This window comes from Felis catus, chromosome A1 (assembly GCF_018350175.1).
Source record: "Felis catus isolate Fca126 chromosome A1, F.catus_Fca126_mat1.0, whole genome shotgun sequence".
In the NCBI taxonomy this organism is placed as follows: Eukaryota; Metazoa; Chordata; class Mammalia; order Carnivora; family Felidae; genus Felis; species Felis catus.
Window position 1 is genome coordinate 128,947,541 of NC_058368.1, and position 25,041 is coordinate 128,972,581.

Below are 25,041 nucleotides of genomic sequence, written 5' to 3' on the forward strand. Positions count from 1 at the left end.
AGAGGAACATTTTCTGAGGGCGGCAAGATACCTGGCTGTGTCCCCAGTGGCACTTTTCCAAGCCTTCTGGCTACACATCTTTCACTTCCCAGCCAGCCTCTGAACCCTGTTAGGGTGCAGTTGGCCTGTCTGGCTCACCTGCGGGCACATTGGGACACTCCTCTCAGGAGGCTGCTAGACCTAATGAGCTCTCACTGCTCTCCGGGAGGCTTCATGACTGAGGGATCTGTAGGCAGACCTGGCAGAGGCTAGGGTGGGGGAGGGGGCAGGGAATGGAGAATAAGAAAGGGGACCTGCCAAAAACATGCACAGACAATTCATACGCAAACACATGTTCCCACAAAGACATAATAGCTGTGTGTATATGATACCCTCCTGAAGTCCCCTTACACGATCATTCCAGTTAGTCTAGCCACCTTGGAGGCATATTTCAAACCCTGGTTGAGTAATCCATTGTGTGGTGATTAGCTGTTAATGAAGCTGAAAATACCTAAATCATCCAAGAAGTAATCTGAATTAATTTTTTTTTGGTTACACTGCAAGACAAGTCGGTGTCAAGACAAAGACCTGGGGGACACAGAGGCATTTGCACACACAGATATAATGCACACACAGAGATAAACCTAGGTAAGAGGAACAGAGGTAGAACAACCTGGGGTACAAGATGGGGAAAAGAAAGGAAACGGAAACTTCAAGGACAGACATGAATTGAAGAATGGGAAACCCAAGGTAACATTTTGAAATTAGTGATGTTCATTCAATGCTCCCCACCCACACCCCAGACACCCTCTATTAGGACCACCCTACAGTGCCTGTCTGAATTTAATTTTCCATGGGGGCTGGGGGGAGGGGGTGGCAGTCAGTTTAATGAATTCCTTGGGATTATAAAATGGTAATGGCTTCAAGTCTTAGTCTTTCAGGGGATAGTGATATTTTTCAAAGGGGGCTCATTAAGGTCCAAAGAACCAAATCTCTAATGGTTGAATTGTAAATTGAGAGGAATATCTTTAGTGTGGAGATGTGGCCTTGCTCAAACACATTTGTAAGGTAGAGGCCTTACAAAGAAGGCTGGGGAGGGTGGGGAGTGCAGAGGTGAGCCAACCATCAGATGGATGCTCTACAGAACATGGTGTCTTAGATGGCAGAGGAAAAGCAGCAGGCCTGACTTACACACAGGAACAAACCAGGAGTTGTTAGAATATTCCATGTCCGTCCTTCAGGGAACTTGGAAACTTTCTGGTGACTTGAGATATGGAAAATTACAGGGGTGCCTGGGTGGCTCAGTACGTTGGGCATCCGGCTTTGGCTCAGGTCATGATCTCGCGATTCGATTTGTGAGTTTGAGCCCTGCATCTGGCTCTGTGCTGACAGCTCAGAGCCTGGAGCCTGCTTCAGATTGTGTCTCCCTCTCTATCCGCTCCTCCCCCGCTCACACTCCGTGTCTCTCTCTCTCAAAAATAAATGATAAACATTAAAAAAAAATTTTTAAAGAAAGAAAATTATAATAAAGGATACCATACATTGTGTTAAAAACCAAAACTTATGTAGCCATATACATGCACATAGTTCTCGGTTTCTGAAAGAAATGAAGCCATTCTGAAAGGAAGTAAAATTGTGGGCATTGTCTATTGAGGAATCAAACACTTTTCTTCCTTTCCCAGATTTTTAGAAGTTTGTCACTTATTACTGGTCAAGTTTTCGGTGGGTATGAGCAACTATCAACTACGAAGACTATGGAACAACAACAACAACAAAAAGTCACATCAAATGTTTACTTCTTGCTCTGGAAGTTCAGAAATCTTGTCTTACTTGTGAAACAGAGAAAGACAAAATAAAATTGACAATGTATATAGTATGGTTCTTTGTAACCCAACTTTCCGGGGGGTCAGAAAGAGCCGTATAAAATATCTGAAGCTTCATGAAAGTGCCTGGAGGGAAGAGGTAAAGGTTCTCACTTAGAGTGGGTAGTTGATGCTCAACAGTTTGAACTTGACTTGAGGATAAACCAAGAGCCTGCAACTGGGACAAGGCATGTTTATCTTTAGTGCAGCGGTTTGGAGGTGGAGGCATTCCTGCAACAATTGCCTGGCACATTCTAGGCACAAAATATTTGTTGGTGACCCAGAACCACTGCCTCCAAATCGACCTTCTCTCAATTCACAGATACTATCAAAGGAGGAAAACCCTAGAACCCCAAGAGAAACCCATTACTCTCCTCTTAATCCCCAAGAGATCAGTGTTTGCTATTTCCATGGCAACCAGAAGACGCAAAATGGCCAAAACCTGAGAGCTACTTCAGATGAAAGCCAGAAAAAAGAAAATTGACAAGAGACATGTTACAGACAGCATGGATGACAGTGTGGCCAGGTTTCCGAAATTTGGGGAGATTTTCTTCTTTCCTTGGAAGAATGCAATGCTGTCCAGAATGTAGCGGTGGAGCTTCTTGCTGTGCTGCTAAATGTTGAGTACTTCGTTTTATTCTTTTCTTGAAAGGAGTGGAGGGACCCATGGGCCTTGGCAGCAATTAAGTGAAGGTAAGCTGTTGGAAATTGCTCTCCTGGCAAGCCTTGATGTTAACCTCAATGAGGAGGCCAGTCTGGCTACAGTGCCCTTGTTCCCTTTCTTCCATGGAGTGAACAAATATTTATTGAGCACCTTCTATTTTCTAGGTAATCTATTCTACACACAACGAAATGAAAACTTACAACTCTGATAAGGGCTCCTAGGAGAAGTCCCTGTAACTACTAGAGTGTGTAGTAAGCAGAGCTGACCTGTTAGAGCGGCCAGGCCCTCCTAAGGAAGTATGATTAAGCTGAGTAGGAGGAAACTGGGCCGTGGTTGCAGGGCCTGGGGAGGGAGAACATTCCAGGCAGTGGGAACTCTTGGGCAAAGGCCCTTTGGAGGAAGTGAGCCTCAAGTGTTCGAGGAACTGAAAGCAGGCCTGAGCAGCCTGTGTTGGCAGAACCCCAGAGTGTGAGGGGAATGAACTTGGGGCAAGGCCAGTTGGAGATGTGAGCAGGAGCCAGGTCATTCTCAGTGCAGAGACTAGTCTTGCAGGGTGGGTTTGTTAGGGACTTTGGTGTCTATCTCTCCTCATTCCAGGGTGAACTCAAGCTGTAACAGGAATGTATGACAGGCCCTTCTTGTGTGTGATCTGGGAATGGCAGCTTCTGGTTTATCTGAAATCCGTCAGAATATTGCCATACATTCCAGATGTGAACCACCAAGTTTCAAAGGATTATAATTTTATGAAATACTTTAAACCTAAATCACATTCAAGATATTTTATGTATGAAGACTCAGGCACTTTGGAGCCATCACCATGAATTTCACTTATCATCATATATTAACCGCTCAGAAGCCAGAGTTTGACCATCTAATAACTTCCCCTGTATCTGTGACCCACCTGGAATCTGGGAAGTTTGCAAGAAGCCAAAAAAATGTAACAAATTTTAAATACATATTTTTACCAGAGGGTAGGTCCTCATTAAGAACTTAATTGATTAATTTCATTGTACACACAGTTCTAACGAGTGGGTTTTTTGGGTTCCAAGGGCACAGCAGATAGGGAGCAATAATTTAGAAAGGGAGAAGGGATGGGGTGGTATATGTAAATAATTAAAAGTAACAGGGAGCAGTACAAATGTCGAGGAGACCAAAAAAGAACCCCCCCCCCCAAACAAAACAAAACTCCTGAGACAAAAAACCCATAAGAATTGAAAACTACATTAAAAAAAAAAAAGTAAGGAAGAAAGAGAAAGACCAAAAGCAAACTGGGGCTTTAATTACAGACAAATCTTCTTGCATGCCTTAAGATCTTGAGGGCATTGTTGTGTTTATAATAAGACTTAATGCTTAAGAAGTCAGTCATATTTTAGAAGGATTTCTGGGCCACAGAGTCAAGCTCTTAAAAAGGGTGTTGGTACTTAAGAAGTAGATCTTCAGTCATTGGGGAAATTGTTGAGGATGGTTCTTACCAAGGTTCTGTGTAACCACGGGTTTACTGTAGTATGGTTCTGTGGATGTGTTAATACAGATTTTGGGCTGAGAAAATATGTGACATACCAGCTCTTGCTGAAACTGCTTCATTTTCACAAGCCTTCGAAATCTGGGTTTCAAGAAAATCATTGGAAGTGACGCTTTTCATATGTGAATTGTCATGGTGCTATTCTTGACAGTGAATGAGTTCTTGAATATTTAAAAATATTGTAGGTGATACAATGTGCTCCATAAATACATCTTAAAGTTTGGCTTTCACATTTTTAACTTTAATTTTCATGCTACCTCTTAAATGCAAATAATCTTTCTCCAGGCATAAGGTGCTCTCAAAAGTTATGTGGTTGTCTGAATTGTATGTTTTCACTTCCTCCAGATGGGAATGAGAATGAATAAAAAACAGTCCGAACACTTTGGAGAATGCTCCTGCTATATGTTTATAGAATGATTTGGGGGATGACATTATGCGTTGCAAATAAATCCTCCGTACATGTCAGGGCATTTTCTGTCTCCCTAGAGAATATGTTCACACTATAGTAGTTGATGTTTTAATTGTGTTTTTCTTATTCTATATCACTTATCAGACCCATCTGCAAAAGAGTGATGGATTTTTGAAGAAATCATTAATTTTCTAAATGACAATTCTTCTATATTGCTACTTTTTCAGTGTTTAACAGCAGGAGTTTTTATTTGTTTTCTTTTTTCCTCCAGTTGACAGAGGTAAATAAATATGGAAGTAAATATTTTCACATTATCCAATTAAACACATTCTTGGGTCTATCTTGTGACAAGCTTTACAAAAGACCTAGTAAAATGTTACAGCTATTACAAAGGGGAAAGACTAAATGCTCTAATTAAATGTGGCATTTCCTATTTCTTCTGGCTATCAACTAGGTTCTAGGCCTGGTTGGAGGCCAGTAAAACATTCTGGCTCTGAGATGGCTTTAATATGATGAGACTCACCACGGATCTTCAGAGTGGAATGAATAGCAGAATGATACCAGTCTGGTCAGTTTTCACAATACTGAAATTGTATACAGTCTGTATTTACACTAAAATGTTTTTGCTCAAAATTAACATAATATAAATAAAAATAATAGCTTACCTAATATTTAACAAAAGCAAACATTTACCTCTTGAGAGAGAAATTATTGTTCAAATACAAAATTTACTTTTTTAGATTTTAATTTTTAAGTAATCTCCACACCCAACAAGGGGCTCAAACTCACAACCCCAAAATCAACAGTCACATGTTCTACTGATTAAGCCACCAGGCACCTCTCCAAATTATAAAATATAAAGCAAATTTATTTGTAAGCAAGTTGTTAACCTGATCATTTTGTGTATGTCGAGATGTAATGATTTATTTTTCAAAATTCCAGATTGTAACTTATTCCCTCGATTAGCTGAGATGACTAGCAATAATGATGAGGCAATGTCATTTTTTCTTTCTGGAGTCTTCCTTCTAAGCACTGGACTATGTGAAGTTCTTGCTACAAAAGAGTAGTTTTCAAACTTGGGTGTAAAGAAGCCTTATGTGGGGAGTGACTGATGGTCAATTTATGGTTCCCAGCTCCAGCATTATGTTCAGGTGCACTCTAAGCGTTCTCTCTTTGAAAACCACTGCTCCAGGAATTTGATAAATCTCTATTGAATTTAACTCAATTTTTTCACTTTTTAAAATGTTTGTTTTGAGAGATAGAGCACAAGCGTAAGAGTGCACTTGAGCAAGCAGGGGAGGGGCAGAGAGAGAATCTCAAGCAGGCTCCACACAGTCAGTGCAGAGCCTGACAAGGTGCTTGCTCTCACGAACTGTGAGAGTGTGACCTGAGCCAAAATCAAGAGTCAGATGCTTAACCGATTGAACCCCCAGGCACCTCAAATTTTTCATTTTTAAATTAGAAATTTACCTGGGTAAGGGTGCCATGCTAGGTCTCTGGATAGGACTCTACTGCCCCTTTCAAATAAATTCCTTTGCCATACATCCATGTAGGCATCCAAGTACACAGAGCAGGTGCTAGATTTGGTGCTGGGGGAGGGAGTGTCTCTTCCCTGAGGCTCTCAGTTTAGTTCTTGGGAGTCCTGTTAATGAAGTTTGCCTGTCAGCCTAGCCCCTGACCACACTGGCCGATGTGATATGTGATGTGATATGATGAGTCACAGCATTTGGGAAGCTGTAGACGTTTTGTACTTTTATTTCTTACCATTGCCTAATGGCAAATATTGGAGCATAATCAGGGGCCTCTAGTCCTGATTTAGTCCCTGGGGTAGGGTCCTGTTTGAAAAGGGTAATTATAAGTAATTTAGTAACGAATTCTATGAACACCAGGAAAACACTGTAAATATCCCCACAACTAGAGCTGGCACAGTACCAACCAATGATAACATATGGTGACTTACTTCTTCCTTGGCTCAGGGGTAAAGCTAACCTCTGGGGAGGTAGAAGCCTTGCAGTATGGTGCTGGGCACTTGGGGCCACAGAAATGGCTGAGGCATAATCCCAACCCTCAGAGGATTTCTAACCAGGGAAGGGAGAGAATGCGAATGGCTCAGGCAAGTGTAAACATAACTGTGATGACAGGTAGAATGGTATAGATGCTATAGGAAAGATCCAAAGTGTTAGAAGGGCTTGAAGAGAGAGATCACACTTCTAGGTGGGTTTTCCCAGAGGAAGCGGCATTTGAGCAAGTTCTTGAAAGAAGGGTAGGAATTTGGCAAGTTGCAAGGGAAGAGAGAGACATTATAGGCAGTAGACTTGTCCTGAGCAAATGTGGGGAGTGGGAAAATGAGGAGGACTTCTGGGGGAACTGGGAGAAGTCCTGTTGGAGCATAAGAAAAATCCTGTTGGGGAGCTCGAAGTGCTATTGGCTTTTATGGGAGATGAGGCTGGAAAGCTGGGTTTGGTCAAGATCGTATCTGAGTTTGGTCTTCTGCCAATAGGCAGCACGGAGCCATTTAAAAGAACTTGAGCAGGAGGGTGACACAGTCAGAACTGTACTTGAGGAAGCACAACAGCTGGGTGGAGGAGGATTTGGAGGAGGAAAGGTTATACAGACATACCAGTGAGGAGGCCCTGCAGAGTGAAGAGGCGGAATAATTGAGCAGCAAGAGGGACTGGGATAGACAACACAGCAAGTAAGCCTACATGGGAGTTGCAGGAAAAGGAAAAGAGACATAAAGCTTGGGGGCCTGTAACAGGCGGCAACAGTAATGCCAGTCTAGGGGAAGGAAGAGATCCTGGTTTCCAGGGAAAGGTGGTACTCTGGATTTGAGGTGGCCACGGGCACCAGGAAGAAAGAAGTGAGCTGAAGCAGAGACCGTTACTAGGGGATGGGAATGGTGGAAACTCTACGAGGGGCAGGTCACCAAAAATGCAGAAGAGGACGAGGATAGGCTGTAAGGAAGGGTATTATACGTTAAAGAGTTTGGAGAAGGAGAAACCAAAGACAAAGCAGAGAAAGATGAGTTGGAGATGATGGAGCCACAGTAAAGTGTCAGGGAAACCAGGGGAGAGCAATTCAAGAGGGAGAGTGGTTTCAGCTTAAGCTACTGCAGAAGGGAAAACTGAGAGGAGCTGGTGGCTCTGGATTCTTTTTTTAAATTAAACTAGATCCCTCCAACGTAGGATGATGCCTTAAATCTAGTCTCTTTGGTTCATTACAAAATCGAGATCTCTAAAGTTAGGCACCTCCAAAGTGTCTATTTTTCTGTTCAATATAAATTAATGTCTTCCACTAACACATCCTATGACCCTGAATAAATCACTTACCCTGTCTAGGGGCACCTGTTTTGTCATCTTTTACTTCCCAGATAAGCGATTCTGTGTGTATCATATGAAAATACTTGGTAATGTACACAATATTACACATGCCTGAGAAAATACTTGGTAATGTACACAATATTACACATGCCTGTGTGTATCACATGAAAATACTTGGTAATGTACACAATATTACACATGACTGTATTTGAGAAGAGCTCAAATTGTACTTTACTTTTCGACTTTTTTTCCTATCACCTATGTTTTTCAAAAGTTTAAACATTATTTTTATTTTTAATAGATCCAGAAATGTAATAACTAGAGGAAAGAGCCCTCCCCTCCCATTTGCCTATAAAGATTCTCTTCCAGCTTTTTTCTCAGGCCTTTACCTAAGCATTGAGAGGTGCACCCCCAAATACCAGACAGATATACAGAAACATTATGTCATCAAAATTTTCCTAACAAGTTAAGGTAGCGATGGACAGTCTGCCAGCATCCCGTCCCCCAGGGACCTGCAGCCTGGGTCTTCTCAAGGCCTGACCACAGTTAAGAGCCAAGACCGGCAGTTGGAGGTCCCCTGGGCCTTGGCCTTCGGTGGGCGATTTTCTTTAAAATTCAGACGCACTCTATTTCCTTTCATTTTAACCCAGGCAATGAAGCAGGCCGGTGGGTAACACCAGCCAATAAGCTTAAAAGACGTGAAAGTGTCAAAGGAGACACGGTTTATCTTCCACAATAGCGACCGTATCAGTATCGCGATTTACAGTAAAAACAAGGTGGGGCGAAGAGTAAGGATGTCGCCAACGCGCTAATTAAGTCTGCGGCTTGGACCCAGATTTGACCGAGCTCTGTGGAGTGCGAACAATATCCGCAGGGTTCCCCGTTCAGCCCGGGACTCGCCTCTTTGCCTTCGCCGGCGCCCTCGTACCAGCGAGCAGCGCTCTTCGCTCGCCCGCCCCCCTCCGCTGCCTTTACCCGAGTGGAAGGGCCGTTCGGGAGTAGCCAGCGCGGCTGGGAGGACGGCGAGCGTCCGGAGTGCCTAGGTTCCTGGCAGCCGGGCACCCGGGACCGAGGCTGGCCGACCTAAGTGCGCACCCAGCGCGTTAGCAGCCGCCGTCCGCCGCCGAGCGGCCGGGGCGCGCCGTCTCCAGTCGGCGGGGCTGTGCGCGCGCGCGCGCGTGGGGTGTGTGTGTGCGCGCGTCCGTGGCGTGTGTACTCACAAAGGTGTGTTCGCTAAATCCACTGCCCCGGTGTGCCCTCTGCCTCGAGCAGAGCACCCAGCTTGGAGCTGGGTCTCGGCGGCGCGGCCGCGGGGGCGACGCGAGCCGGTTCAAGTTTCCCTGCTCCGCGCCAGCGGCCTGGCCAGCTTCCTCGCCCGCCGAGCTGAGAGTGCGCTAGGGCCGGGAGGCCACGGCCAGCTCAGGACGCGCGTCGCAGAGCTGCGGGGCAGGTTCCGAGCGCTCTGAGCGTTTTGGAACACTTTGGCCGGCTCGGCTCCCAGACCGGCCGCCGGGATACAGCGGACACGGGAATCCGGGACGGGTGCACTGCAGCCATGCGGGGCAGCTGAGTGGCCGCTCTCCTTCCCTACCCGGGTCTGCAAAAGTGAACTGGAAAACAGCCGAGCGCAGCCTCCTCCCTCTTCCCCAGCGCCGCAGTCCCGGCTGGCGTGGGGGTGGGGGGAGTTCCCCTGGGCTGACTGTAGGGGAAGCGGGCAGCGGGGCTGCCTCGGCCGCACCTCCTCCGCCTTCCTCTCCACCCCCGTCCCTCAGGTTCCACGCCGCATTTCTTTGTTTTGAAAGCGCCTCCTCCGCCCAGAGGCTTTTCCCCGGGCGGCCAGGCTCTGACGGGGGTGGGGGGTGGGGCATTGGCTCGCGGGCCCCGCCCCTCATTTAGCACGGACCCTTCCCCGGGCTCTTCTCCCCAAGTCCCCCCCCCCCGCCGCCAACTCCCCTTCCCTCCGCTTTTAGACCCACCAGGCGCGTCTTCACTTGCCGGACATCAAAGGGCGGCAGGGAATTGGAGGGGGAAGTTGAGTTGGCAGGGGGCACAGAGACCCACCCACCTTAGGCCAGGCTCGGCTGCCCGTCCCCTCCCGCGGGAACCCCGCCTGAGCCCCGCCCCCCGCGTCACAGCAGCCTGACATTCTCACAACCCACCGGGCACCCAACCTCGCCGCCCCCGCTACCCCCGTGTCCGCGGAGTGCTCTATTTATGTTTCAGCTCAGCGATTTGCATAGGCCCCGCCCCTGGCCCTAGGTCCCCCTATCCGTTCCCCGCCTCAACCCCGACGTCACGGAGCAGGCCCCGCCTCTCGTGCCCGTACAAGGAGCGGCGGGCCCTAGATGGCAGCGTGGCGTCGCCGCGGCGTGTGCGTGTCGCGCTTCCTTGTGCCGTTTATAGGGTCCCAGCACTTCCGCTGTCGGGTTAGAAGCGGCGCGGTCATGGCGGAGCGCGGACAGCAGCCTCCTCCCGCGAAACGGCTCTGCTGCCGGCCGGGCGGCGGCGGTGGCGGCGGGGGCAGCAGTGGCGGTGGAGGAGCGGGTGGCGGCTACAGCTCTGCCTGTCGGCCCGGCCAGCGGGCGGGCAGTGCGGCTGTGGCGGCGTGCGGGGGCGGCGCGGCGCTGGGGCTGCTGCCGCCGGGTAAGACCCAGAGCCCCGAGTCGCTCCTGGACATCGCGGCGCGCAAGGTGGCGGAGAAGTGGCCGTTCCAGCGCGTGGAGGAGCGCTTCGAGCGCATCCCGGAGCCGGTGCAGCGCCGCATCGTTTACTGGTCCTTTCCCCGCAGCGAGCGGGAGATCTGCATGTACTCGTCCTTCAACACCGGCGGCGGCGCCGCGGGCGGCCCCGGCGACGACAGCGGCGGTCCCGGCAGCGCGGGCGGCGGCGCGGGCGGCGCAGGCGGCGGCGGCTCCTCGTCCTCGCCGGCCGCCACCTCGGCCGCCGCCGCCGCTGCCGCCGCCGCCGCCGCCGCCGCCGCTGGGGCCGGGGCCCCGTCGGTGGGGGCCGCCGGGGCGGCGGACGGCGGCGACGAGACACGGCTGCCCTTCCGCCGGGGCATCGCGCTGCTGGAGAGCGGCTGCGTCGACAACGTCCTGCAAGTCGGTGAGTCACGGGGCAGCCGCGGAGCCGTCTGTCCGTCCGTCAGTCCCTCGGGGGGCGCCCGCCCCCTCTCCTCCGGCAGCCCCTCAATTGGGCGCGCGTCCGCACCCCCTCCCGATGCCCTCACCGGCCCGGACCTCGAGCGGAGCGCCCATTTCCTTCTCGCCCCTCCCCGCCCCCGTTTCCCCGGACGGGCCAGCGCGAGTGGGAAATGAATCAGCAGGACTCGCCCCGCGGCGGGGTTGGCGGGGTGGGTGTCGGGTGCCCCCGGCCCGCTCCGTTCCCCGCCCTTCTCCCGGGGAGCACGTCCCGGAGGGCTGCTCGCCCTTTTTTGGGGGGTGGTTGTGGACAAAGGCGGAGGCGGACGGCCGGGCTCCGGCGAAGGGTGTGTGTGGCGGGGCCGTGCGGGGCGGGGGAGGGGGCGCGGGCCGCACAGACAATGCCGGCCGGGGCCGAGCCGGCGGCCGGGCCGCCCTCCGCGCTCACCCTGCTCTCTCTCCTTGTCTGCCGTTCGCTCCTTTTTCTTTCTCCTCTCTCCCCCTCCCCGCCCCCTCTATTGGAGGGGTGGGGACTACATTTTAATGCCTCTCGGCTGCCGCTCCTTTCGGGGCTCCGACGGGCTGGCGGCCGTGGCGCTCCGGGGTCGTTGCGGCGTCTGGTTTGGCCCGGGCGAGCTCCGCCGGCGGCCCGGGGATTTAAATGTGTCTTTTCCCCCCGCGCCTCCCCTGCCTAGTTGGTGCGCAGGAGGGAGGGGGGCGGCGGGCTGGACTCCCTCTCCTCAGAGACCTCTCCCCCCCAGGGCGTCCCCGAGTCCATGGGCGCGAGCCGGGGAAGGAACGGCTTGCGCTTCCCTTTCCTGTCGGGCCCGGCGGTGCCCGGGGGCCTCTGCCGCCGGAGTTTGGTTGGCGCTGGGTGGCCGGTGGCCGTGTGCGGGGCGAGCCGCGGTGAGCAGTTACGGGCTTTGCGCTCGCAGCCGGCGGCGGCAGGAGCGCGAGGCAGAGGGGCTCCGCGGCCGCGCAGCGTCCCTCCAGGCGCGGCCGCCTGGCAGCCGGGCGCGACCCCGCACTTTGTTCTCGTTTTCAGGTTTATTTGTGCCCCTTTCAGTTCTCTGTCATCCTCCGAAAAGGGAGACCCAAACAAAAGAGTCTCTTTATTTCTTTTCAGAGCTTGTAAAGTAGAAGATATTTGACAAAGGCGAGCAGGACTTGTGATTTAAAGCTGCACAGCCCTCCTTTTCTCTGACAGACCATGAGAGTTTTCTCAAATACCGAGTTTAAAAGCTTTCCCTGTCTTCACTCCCTACCCCCAATGTTTTTTTCTGGCCAGATATCTTTTTCAGCCGTAGGATGGGGATGTTTGGGATGGAGTGAAAAGAACAATGCTATAATGAAACCCCCCCCCCCCATATTTTTCTCCTGATTGCAAACGGCATATTTTGCCCCCCCCCCCCCCCCCGCATTGCTGTCTACTTTAAATAGTATTGTGGTGGTGAACATGGTACCTAATGAATGGGGAGAGGGTTGGAAGCATCGCTGTCTCTGATTTTTAATCTTTCTTTCCATAGTCCGTTCTTTTATCCTTCTCTTTGGGAGTCGGGTGGGGGTCTGGATAGGGGCCGCAAAAGAGAATTAAGATTTATTTTAATTCTCTTTAGTTAATTTGAATTCTCATGCAGTCTGCAAACGTGATTTTCTGCATGGTCATTTATTTCCAAAGGCAGCCCCCAGTGTTGTCTTTTCTAGGTTCGGTATCTTCTCATGTCTAGAGGAGGTTTAACTTTTGAGGCTATCCATCCTTAAAAAAAAAAAAAAAAATCTAATTAGCATTCTTTAAAGTTATACCTCCTTTTTTTTTTTTTTTTTTTTTTTTTTACACCCCCCCCCCCCTCGTTTCCTGCTGGGTTGAAACGGATTGAAGCACATCCACGGTTTCTCAGTATAACCAAACTAGAGTTTGGGAATTTTTATGGCTTGGCTGGCAATGTTGAGTGTTGTTTTTTTTTTTTCCCCCTTCTGTGCTTGACTCTGCTTGCAAGCAATGAGGAATGACAGGAGAGCACATAGGGAGGGTTTCTTGGCTGATTGCATTTAAGCCAGGAATTCACTGTGAAAATAAAGCCAAGGGGCGATAAATAAAAGATGCAATCTTCTCTAGGAGACAGACACACAGCGTGGGCTTTGCCTGCTTTCATCAGTGAAGAGGCCTGGGTGAGTTGTAAAAGAAAATAGTAACTTTTTGAATAGTCCCCAAAGGGGAAGGAGGCCACTGAATGGAGTTGGCAGTAGTTGATATGAAATCGTATGATGCTGTTTGCATAGCTTGAAGAGTTGACCACCCTTTCGGAAACACTTACATACGTGCTAAACAAGTGCTGTACAAATTGTGGAAAATATTCTTTTTTCCCCTCTGAGTTGTGCCAGTTTCCTTAACTTCCAAGTTGTATTACTTGTTGTGCCAGTCAGCTTATGAGATGGAAGGCTGTTAAATGCCTGGCAGCTGGCTCTGTGAGATAGAAAACTCAGGACCAGGATTTCTTTTCCTTGATGAAGAACAGAGAGAATGGCTAGATTAACCATCTAACTTAGCTTTAAGTGGTGGTTTGAATTGGTATACTAACACAAGAGGCTTATTTTGTAAGTTTTCGATTTGAGGTAGAAGTCATTTTTGCTTCAGAACGTGACATGGAAAATAACACCATATACCATGATAGAACCATAAGCAATATTCTGGGATTTCAAAATTACAAGTTTTTGTTTGTACAGGAAGTATTCACTGACTTTTGTAGAGATGACTAAATTATAGATGCAGCAGGGAAAATCTAGTTGTTTGACACTGTTGAAGATTTTTTAAGTATTGAGGGTCAATGAATTGGGACTTCCCAGAAACTAAACATGTTTGTTAGTTATTTTTAAACTCCTATTTTAAGAAGAAATTTAAAGGGAAAAAAATTAAGTCTTTGATGTAGTAGTTGTAAATGGTATTTAATTGGTGCAGAACTGTCCGTCAGTTAATTATCGGAAGTTTTGGAGAAAGTGTAGTTCGCTAATTTTTTATTGATTGATATTATATCAAGAGAGAGTCATTGCTGAAGGTGCTTGTGTGTAAATATTATCGACATCACTGAAGTAATAATTTAGAAGGCATGTAAAAAAATTTCCCCAAAGTTTTGCCTGGGAAAGAGAGCTTTCTTATTATGACCTGGAACTCAAATTTTAAGGACAAATAACGTGAATTAAAAGACAGACAAATTTAATTGGATAAAAAAACCTAAAAATTTCTGGAAGACTGAAAACGTGATAAATGAAGTTAAGCAGCTAACTGGGGCAAATATTTGCAGCATGTTGGAGGCTAACGAGAACTCTGAAAAATTAGTTTAAAAAATAAAAGGGAGGGATGAATAATTTAGTTAAAACACGGGCAACACATTTCACAAAGAAATGTAAACGATCAATTTGTCTTCACTCTTGTTGTTAGTAAAGGTGATAGGCCACGTTCTTCTGCCACATCGGTGAAGACAAAAAAGATGGGTAGATAGTACTCAGAATTGGCTGAGGAGGTGGGAGAAGATGCTGCCTCCCTGGTTCCTTGGCTCTGTCTTTTTATGTCATTTCTAGGAATTTATTTTCTACGTTCATTGATATTCATGCACAAAGATGTTCTGTACGTTGAGCAATGCTCATTGCAGTATCTGTAATTCTGAAAAGCTGGAGTCTGTGGAAATTTCCATCTGAAGGGAACTGGTTAAGAAGTACTCTATGGAATTCTACGCAACCGTGAAAAACAGAGAGAGAGATAAATATATATATTGATAAGAAAAGGTGACCAGAATATTTTATTTAAAAACAAGTCAGCTCTTCATACAGTAGGCTGTAATTTCTGTTTAAAACAAAAAAGATAGACTTACAGATGCATAAAAATTTCTAGAAGGCTACACAAGCAACCAATGAATAGTGGTTATCTTTGGAAAAGGGCAGTCAAGTGGATGGGTGTACTTTTGGGGGGGGTTACTTTTCATTTTTTGATTGTCTTATGGTTGGATTTTTCTAAGATCAGAAGCGCTCATTTTTGTAATTAAAAAGTCTTAGAAAAATTATCTTGTGTTTTTCAATTTTTTGTTTGTTTTGCGGTGTGTGTGTGTCCTCTTTCGGAAAATTGGTATACATTCGATTTTGTATTGAAACAAACAAGTTTGCTTAATTTGTGACTAATCAGTTTAAAATAAGTATTTAAACAAAACTGGGATCTTGCCTTTAGTATGGGCAGGAAGAAGATAAATTTTAAAAGGAGTTGCTTTTTTTTTGTTTGTTCTGTTTTGTTTTGTTTTGCTGGTTACTTTTGGGAGAAAAGAATATTGCCCGGAATTCTGTTAACACTTTGGTAAACACTTTTTTATGGACTTTTTAGATTCATAACTTAAAATTTCTTGTTTTAGGGAGTGGCAAGGCAGTAAAAGGGAATCTGTTTTAGAATTAGGTTGCATAAAATTTTTAGTCACTTTATTTAAGGCTAATTTGTGGGCATTTCTTTGAGTGTTTTGGTTTTCTTTATAGACCAGAGATTGTTATATGAAAGTATGATCCTGGGTACACTTGCAGAATAGGATATTTTGTTTACTGTTGATAGTATATTTCATTGAAAGCATTTTCAAGAGGGAAGTGATAATATAGAACATTTAAAAATTAGACCCTATGTTTTCTTCCTTTTGATTAATGAAAAAGTACACAAAAGAAAGTTTGAAACTAGTTGCATATGTCTTCTTTTATTCTGTGCCAGTTAAAATGTTTGATTTGCTTACAATTGATTTTTGAAAGTATCTGAGTACTTAGTATGTGCTCAGCATTGTTCTGAGGAAGGTTAAAATTTCAATTTTTTCAATTATATGTGGGGAAATCTTGGAATTTCCATCTCTGGTGGCTAGTATTGGTCCAGTGAGGAAATCTAAAGTGTTCAGGAAACAACAATACTTGTAGCCAAAAGATTTCAATAAGATGGAAGGTGAATTGCAGATCTGAATTAAGCAAACATTTTTACTATTGCTTCAGGCTTTAATTTCTTGCCATACAGTTAGTTGTATTCTGAGTACACCCTTGGGGTGAGGAGGAAAAGGCCATCCCCATTATTTTATTTCAACTGTGCATTGAATTTCATCCTTTCTGTTAAGACTTTGATGCCTTTCCTTTTAGAAACATCAGGATGACTGTGGAACATGTCCTTTAATAGAAGAATTATTGCAATTAATTGACCAACTCAAGTCATTATTGTCTTAAGTATGTTCTGGCCGATTTTTAAGATGTTTATCCTGGGCCTCTTTTCTTTTCACAATGGGTAATCAATTGCCATCAATTCTAACTCTAAATGTTTCATTTGGAAAGAAGCAGGCCAGCACATCTTTTCTGGTCACACTCATATTAAGGGTTTAGTTAATGTTTGATTTCAGTGGGCAGTATGTTCAGTGAAAAGGATGGCAATGGAAGAATACCAATGTTGTCTTTTAAGAAAGCTGCCCCTTTTAAAAGTTACACAATTGGGTCTGTAGTAATTCCACATGCTTACATGCTCTGTTTTTGTGTTAGAAAACCGTTTTGCTTTAATACTTCAAAATGAATTTGGTACCTTTAAGAAGCTTTGTTACATACACATAAAATTAAACAAAACTCCTGTGGTGTTAGCAGTTTTTATAGGGGTGGTCATTAAACTTGAACTGTTGTCGACCTTCAACTGTTATATTTAAGGGGACAAATATCCTAGAAAAGAAAGAAGATCATAGTTAACTATAAACATCTTAGAAACAAAGCAGATTATAGGCAACTATTTTTTAGGTGACAATAAACTATGTGGGACTCACAAAACCATTTTTAGTTATCTTTCAAATTATTGTATAATCTCAAGACCAGTGCTTCCTCACAACAAAAAAAACCTAATTTAATTTTCTTGTTTCATTAATTTTTTGACATGTGTAAATGTTTGGGGATTACAGTAAATTAGAAAACATAAACAGTTTCCTTTAAGTGGATAGGAAGACTCTCCATCTCCTTTTGAAAAATCAGTCTCAAATGGTAATTTGGAGAAAAATACTAAATAGTCTTGTCTCATGAAAAGAGACTCTAGTTTCTTAGTCCTAGCCAGTCTCACAAATAAAGTATGTTAGTTAGATTTGTTTAAAAAACATATCTTTGTAGGGGCACCTGGGTGGCTCATTTGGTTGGGCATCTGACTTAAGCTCAGGTCATGATCTGGCATTTGTAAGTTTGGTGAGTTTGGTAAGTTCAAGCCCGGCATTGGGGCTCCCCGCTGATAGCTCAAAGCCTGGAGTCTGCTTCGGATTCTGTGTCTCCTTCTTTCTCTGCCCCTTCCCCACCTGTGCTCTGTGTCTCTGTCTCTCTCAAAAATAAATAAATAAGCTTAGGAAAAAAAAACCCATCTTTGCAGTTTTTGCTTTCAGTGCCATGTGTTCTGCTAAGAATATGCTTTAAACATGGTTTTTAGTTCTTTAAAAATAGGATGCTTCCTTTTATTTTTCTCATCTAGAAAAGGTAGTTAAAGTAAGCTTTAGAGAGAAAGCAGTGCAAAATCTGGTTTTCATTTGAAATTTAAAGATTGACTTTCAGCAAATAGTAAGTGGACTTTGGTAAGGGTATGCTAAGTGATTTATATTTGTGGGATTCCTCAGTGATAATTAGATTCGGGTCAGTTAATATGTATTGTATATATTTACATGTATTTACTTACGTATTTGTAACTAATTTGATGTTCACAAGTGCACATAAAAGGAGATGAATTCAGTGTCATTTGGGTATCATTACCCGAAGCATATTTCAGTGACCCTGTGTGTAGATACATTGTGCTGTTTCTTCTTAAAATATGCTAACAGATGAGAAGCATTTTGTTTTTACAAAATGCGTTTGTATGATAGTTATTATCTACTTGTAGAGCTGAGGCGCAGACATGTTGAGTAGTTTGTCCAGAGAGGGGTAATAAATTGCAAAGTTAAATGTTGAATTTCTGTTTTTCCTCCCTTCAGTCCGCCTGTTAATTTGCTGGAGATGTTTGGTGAATTCCACAAACCCCCAGAACTCTGCATATTCTTTTTATTTTTTTTAAAGATTTTTTTTTTTTTTTCTTTTTAAGTTATCTCCACACCCACTGTGGGGCTTGAATCCACAACCCTGGCATCAAGAGTTGCATGCTCCACTGACTAAGCCAGCCAGGCTCCAGGCTCCAGGCTCCAGGACAAGTCTTTTTTTTTTTTTTTTTTTTTTTTTTTTTTGAGTTTATTTATTTGAGGCACCTGGGTGGCTCAGTCGATTGATCGGCTGACTTCAGCTCAGGTCATGATCTCACAGTTCATGGGTTTGATCCCCATGCTTTGGATCCTTTGTCCCTCTCTCTCTCTCTGCCCTCCCTCGCTTGAACTACTCTCTCTTTCAAAAGTAAGTATTTTTGAGAGAGAGAGAGCATGGGTGAGCGTGAGCGAGGGAGGGGCAGAGAGAGAGTTGGAGAAGGAGAGAGAGAATCCCAAGCAGGCTATCAGTGCAGAGGCAGATGCAGGGCTTGAATTTACAAACCCTGAAATCATGACCTGCGCCAAAATCCAGAGTCAGACGCTTAACCGACTGAGCCACCCCACATGCCCCATGCCAGGCATATTCTTGAATGTAAAATGATTGGACTGTTGGAGAGATTTTTTGGCTAACATTTTACTGAATGTTCTAAAAGTATTTCTAGATAGCATTTCAGTTTCTGGTGGAAATCTAATGGCTTCAGTTAAGCAATGATTGTAGCTTGCTGAATACATGCTAGTGTGAAAATATTTGTAGACATTTGGAAATTGTAGAGGTTGTAGGATGAGACCAAAGTTCTGAAGAAGTTAGACTGTTAACTATGAAACTACATTACAGTTGTGTGAATATACATGAATGCACTCCTATACCTGTACACCTATGTAATAAAGAATTTACTAAATGTTTAAAATGCTTGTGCAGAACAAGAGAAGTTAATACCCAGTAAGAAATTTGGCTGCTCTGAATTTAGTACATTTATGAAAACTTAACCAGTGTCTACATTTGACTTATTTTTGTAGGCTTTTCCAGTGTTTTTGTCAGAATCCCCTACCCTCATGCCAGTAAATAGTATATAAACAGTCCCTAGATGTATGGGATCTTTCATGTAATTGATGTGGTCTCAGACCTTTAGTAACATCTCTAATTCCTAAAGACCTCTTGTTTGGGTGGCTTTTCTTTATCGAAGGAAGCATGATTTATGGTGAGCTTTTCAATATTACTGCAACAACATTTACTAACTAATAATCGTAGTTAACACTTTCATACCCTTAACCTTGTGCCAGATACTGCTCCAAGCACTTTATATTTCTTAACAGTCCTATGAGGTAGGTACTTTTATCATTCTCATTTTACAGATGAGGAAACTGAAGTATTGGAAAAAAATGAAAGTGACTTTGCCCATTTACACAGACTGGTACATTACTGAGCCAGACACATCCTCTCTGGGTGGTACTCTTACCCTCTAAGTAATACTGCCCACGAGGGGCGCCTGGGTGGCTCAGTTAGTTGGGCCAGGTAGTTGGTCTGACTTAGGCTCAGGTCATGATCTCATGGTTGGTGGGTTTGAGTCCTGTCTCCAGCTCTGTGCTGACAGCTCAGAGACTGGAGCCTGCTTTGAATTCTGTGTCTCCCTCCCTTTCTGCCCCTCCCCACTCACATTCTGTCTCTCTCTCAAAAATAAGTAAACATTAAAAAAAAATTAAAAAAATTTTAATGCCCATGATGCATCATCATTAACTATTCTAGAGGGCTCATCTTTAGATTTGTTATAGTCTTTTCTACTTAATGAAGTGATTTTCATGGTGGCCAGAATTTTAAATTATCACAACTGTGATTTTTTTTTTAAGGTTTATTTTATTTTGAGACAGAGAAAGTGAGCGCGAGTGGGGGAGGGGCAGATTGAGGGTGGGAGAGAGAATCTGGAACAGGCATTGTACCATTAGTGCAGAGCCTGATGTGGAGTTTGAATGCATGAATCATGAAATTATGACAGCCAAAAATCAAGAGCTGGATGCTCAACCGACTGAGTCACCCAGGCTCCCATAACTCTATGATTTTTGAAAAAAAATATTTATTTTTGAGAGAGGGAGCACCATTGGTGGAGGGGCAAAGAGAGAGAGAGAGGAGGACAGAGGATTCGAAGTGGGCTTTGTGCTGTGCTGACAGCAGTGAGCCCAATGCGGGTCTCTGACTCATGAACGAATGGAACCATGAGAGCGGGACCTGAGCCGAAGTCGGACGCCTCACCATCTGAGCCACCCAGGTGCCAACAGCTATGAATTTTAACATGTATTTTAGAATTTGACTTGAAAAACTACATTTCACAAATTTCTCTTATGAATGAATTTCAGCTTTGGAAGATGGTTGGTTGTGTGGGTGATTTTGATCATCTTCCATTGGGCATTTTTAACTTTTTTTAAAAGTTTATTTATTTTGAGAGAGGGAGAGAGAACATGCGTGCAACATGAGTGGGGGACCCTGGGGGGTGGGGTGGGGGGAGACAGAGAGAGAGAGAGAGGGAGAGAGAACCCCAAGCAGGCTCTGTGGCCAATGTGGGGATCAGTCCCACAAACTGTGAGATCATGACCTGAGCTGAAATCAAGAGTTGGTGGCTGAACCGACTGAGCCACCCAGGCACGCCCATTTTTAACTTTTGAAAGAGGAATTAACTTGTAGGTTAGATCTAAATGTGGTATATATGAGGCAAAGGTAATCTTTCAAGGTAAAATTTAGAAATTCTGTATTTATCTCATTTTAAGGTCCCTTTTAAATGTTTTGATTAAAAATCATTATTTCTTGTGGCTGGTAAAAAGATTTCATATTCTTTGAGAGGCAGAGAGTTCATTGGAAAGATGTTAATTTGAAGGATGCACTAGGACCTGTCAGTACATTTAAACTGGTACTAACTGAATAAACTGATCAGATAAATTGGAAGCTCATTTAGCGAATTAATGTGCTTAAATTCAGGTGACTCACTGCCTGGTCCTGCCTTATTTACCAGTCTCCGTGTTTACTTAATGCATTTTTTATTGTTAATTGGTGTCAGATCTCTAATGATGGAAGATATTATATTGAAAATAAGCATAAGAAGGTAGCATGTAGAGTGAGTCCACAGAAGCAAGATTTAAATTCTCTTAATTAGATCGGTACAATTTAGAATGCTATATGTGCCACATTGTACCTGTTAAATATTTGCTAACAGTGACCAGCATTTTTATAAATGAAATATTGATGTTTTATAACTTCAGTGTAATGGGCAGAGCCTGGAGCCTCTTGTGTTGTGTTAATCTTTCTTGGTGACGGCCTGCCGAAGTTATACTCAACCTTTGCTCTTGCTACAGCTTGATATTAACCAATTTCCACAGACAAGATGGTCATGGTTTTCATAAATATTTGTCATAATATAAGCCCCTAAAATTCAAATACCAGAAATTTGTAATCTTATTGGTGTATGTGAAGGAGCATCTTTTTTTATACATTTGCATTATTTCTTTAGGACTTTGTTTTCTTAGCACTTCTTGACACTTCTGATTTTGTACTCTTCACACTGTCTTTTAGGCCGCCCCTTCCCTGCCAGTCACCTATGTGTTTTTTTTCTTCTACTTTCTCTAGACCATGGCAAACCTGAGGACTGAAATAAATGACCAGTGGCTGGTTTGTGATGATGGTAGAATCAAGTGAGAGAAACCTGAGAGTAGGAGGTGGCGGAGCCTTTGAACCTTCTTCAGCGCTTCACTGTCTTCCTCCCTTTCTCCCCTTCCCACACTTCCTTCTTGTCTTTCCTCCTTTCTCGAGTGTGGGAGATGGAGTGGTGGGAGTGAGGAATAGGAGGGAGTGGTAGGAAAAAAGGCAAGAAATCTGGGAGAGGTAGAAAATACCAGCTGAGAGCTTATTCTGCTCCCTTCCTTCTCTGCTTTTAGTTGTCTCCTCCCCTTAAACCTCCCTTGATTTAGGGAAATAAAGCTGAGGTCACAAGGACCTATGTGTTCCAGCTGCTGCTTGGCTGCTATTTTTAGCCTGGCCCTGCATCAGGCTGGCACCGGGCCATGATGGCACAGGGCCAGCATGTTGTGGGACTGCTGGCAAATGTCAAAAACCTAACTTTTCAGTTATCAAACTGAAATTTCAGATATATTCTCCACGATGATACTCTACTTATGTCTACTTTTTTGAAATGGGACATATATGTTTATTTTTAGAAAAGATTGAGTTTTGACAGTGGTCGTCATACTACTATAACTATTTTAGGCAGGAGGAAGATTTAAGAATTGCACTATCGGGTCATTGTTATATCCTGCTCAGTAATTTTGGTTTTGTGGTGGCACCAAGAAGTGTGAAATTTGCCCGACCTATTTAATATGTCTTGGGCATCTTTTTAAAAAAAAATTTTTTTTTAAACATTTATTTATTTTTGAGACAGAGACGGAGCATGAACGGGGAAGAGTCAGAGAGAGAGGGAGACACAATCTGAAACAGGCTCCAGGCTCTGAGCTGTCAGCACAGAGCCCGACGGGGGGCTTGAACTCATGGACTGCGAGATCATGACCTGAGCTGAAGTCGGCCGCTTAACCAACTGAGCCACCCAGGTGCCCCTGGGGCATTTTTTTTTTTAAATTTTTTTTTTTAACATTTATTTATTTTTGAGACAGAGAGAGACAGAGCATGAACAGGGGAGGATCAGAGAGAGAGGGAGACACAGAATCTGAAACAGGCTCCAGGCTCTGAGCGGTCAGCACAGAGCCCAACGCGGGGCTCGAACTCATGGACCGTGAGATCATGACCTGAGAAGTTGGACACTTAACCGACTGAGCCACCCAGGCGTGGGGCACCTTTTAAAATTGCCATTGCTGTTGAAGTTGTAGAGTCCGAATTGGCTTCTATAATTATAGGTGTCATCAGGCATTTTTAAAAAACATATGTACTGTTTTTTTCTATAGCTGTCAGTGTTCTCTTTGCTAATTCGGTTGTGTGTGTTTAGGTTTGGTTAATACTGTAGAAATATGTTTCACAAATAAAAAACTTACTATTTATTTTCATGGGGAGCAGCTAGGTTTCTGGAATATCAGTGTCTTTGTATAGATTTAGCCAGTATCATGTGGATTTTCTTTGCAAACTGAGTTTTAAATTTTGGATGCACATGTGGATTTCAGTACTTACCTGATTATTGCACTCAAAATGAAAAGTAAGTTGTATTTGTTCTTGAATGCGTTTTGGAAAAAAGTAAAAAAAATGTTGGAGTGTGAATCTTTATCTTTGGAAGGGACTTTGGTAAGAACTGTTTATATTCTTTCCACAGTGGTATGTGGAAGAGCTTGAGGTTATGCTAGGTATGATTTTCCATTTACCATGGTCTACAGTGAATATGAGTAGAACCAGAGATGATGGTTATTCAACCTTATTCAAAGAGTAGTAGTGCTGTAATATACTTAGGTCTTTTGAATGGCAGGATAACATTTAGTGCATTGATCTGATGTCCTTCTGAAAGTAGCACAGAATTTTTGCCAAAATAACTAGAAATAGAGTCTGATTGATTTTTTTTTTCTTCACTTTATCTTTAAGGCAGTTATTGGATGAATTCTGCTGAATTCATTTTTGTGAAATAAGGAAGTTTAGGTGAGGGATTTAGTGAAAGGTGAATTTGTGATCTAATAGCTTAGAGAAGGCAGATGTTTTAGAGTTTATTTACATTTTTACATCTTCAAGTTCTTTGTGGATAAGAGCAAATTGGGCAGCTTGCTGTTGCTGATATAAGAATAATTTACTTTACTTTTTTACTTGGTGAAAACAAAAATTTCATTAGGAAATATAATCAGAATGTCTTGGGGATAGATTATCAAGTACATTGAATTCTTAAAAAAAATTTTTTTTTTAATGTTTGTTTATTTTTGAGAGAGAGAGAGAGAGGGCACGAGTGGGGGAGGAGCAGAGAGAGAGAGAGGGAGACACAGAATCTGAAGTGGGCTCCAGGCTCTGAGCTGTCAGCACAGAGCCTGACGTGGGGCTCAAACTCAAAACTGTGAGATCATGACCTGAGCCGAAGCTATAGACCAACTGAGCCACCCAGGCATCCCACAAGTACATTGAGTTCTAATGCATTGTAGTAGTTGTACCATTTGGTTTCTTTCTGCAGTTAGTGGTTATAGTAGGTATTTCAAAGGTGTCTTAGAAAAAGACTATTGATCCATAAACATTATGTATGTCTCTGTAGGGGTATGTGCGTGTGCGTGTGCGTGTGTGTGTGTGTGTGTAGATAATAGATAATCTAGATCGATTATATATCTATCTATATACAGTAATATGCGTAGAACATTGTAATTTACTGGATGATAGTATGTAAGTGACTAAGTTATGAATCCTTAACGTAATTTATATTTTATTGAGGTGAGTCATGTAAATGATGTCCGCACCAGGTCAGCTAACAAGCTTGATTAAAACCAAAGCCCAGAAGGTAGTTTGACTAGTGCTGTTTAGACTCCTTAGGAGCAAAGTGCTCAAATGACGTTCCTTATTGGAACTTTGCTGGGGCAGTTTCTTTGCAGTTTTCATGAATCTCTATTAGCAACTTACTAAAAAAGCATTTTGTCTAGGCTGTTTCATAAATAGGAAATTCCAAAGTACTGAATAGTATTGCATTTTTGCTTCCAATAAGGATGATTGCAGTGGGAAAAAGTTTAAAAAACTCTTATTTTAACGGTTTATGGCAAAATACTTCTATTTTAAAATGGGTAGATTTAAAAAAAATTTTGTTTTAATACTAACTTGTTTCATTTATGATTTTTCAAGTTTTTTTCCCCTAGTTTATAAGTTTAGATGTGTTAGAAAAAAATTGGTGATACAAGAGCCAGTGATTATGAGTTTATTAAAAATTCAGTGTATATATTAAGCCTGAATTTGTCTTAGTAGCTCATAGTTTAGCTTGTTTTTTGGTTTTTGGTAAATCCTGAGACTTCTGAGTTCTTGTGCTCCTCTGTGAAATTTGTTTTTTGACATAAAGGTATGGTTTGTATTTTTTTAAACGGTGTGTGTGTGTGTGTGTGTGTGTGTGTATGTGTTTGTGTGTTGGGGTCTTAGGAAGGAATGGTGGTAGTGGTGAGCCAAGTTGTGGTGGCTTAAAGTCAGAAA

General features: G+C 43.9%; 1 protein-coding gene and 1 long non-coding RNA gene across 4 annotated transcripts in view; both read left to right on the forward strand.

The window, feature by feature from the left end:
- LOC111561342 overlaps nt 1–4,407 on the forward strand; it is a 40,331-nt gene extending 35,924 nt beyond the window's left edge. For all 3 annotated transcript variants that reach the window (XR_002743836.2, XR_002743837.2, XR_006600437.1), the window contains one exon: nt 1,662–4,407. This is a non-coding gene — a long non-coding RNA (uncharacterized LOC111561342). The remainder of the gene's footprint in view (nt 1–1,661) is intronic.
- Nucleotides 4,408–10,144: 5,737 nt separating this feature from the next.
- The window catches only part of ZSWIM6 (zinc finger SWIM-type containing 6), a 197,165-nt gene continuing 182,268 nt past the window's right edge, over nt 10,145–25,041 (forward strand). Inside the window, exon 1 of the mRNA XM_023256902.2 lies at nt 10,145–10,861. Coding sequence (XP_023112670.2) covers nt 10,201–10,861 — 661 coding nt within the window. The 5' untranslated portion in view covers nt 10,145–10,200. The remainder of the gene's footprint in view (nt 10,862–25,041) is intronic.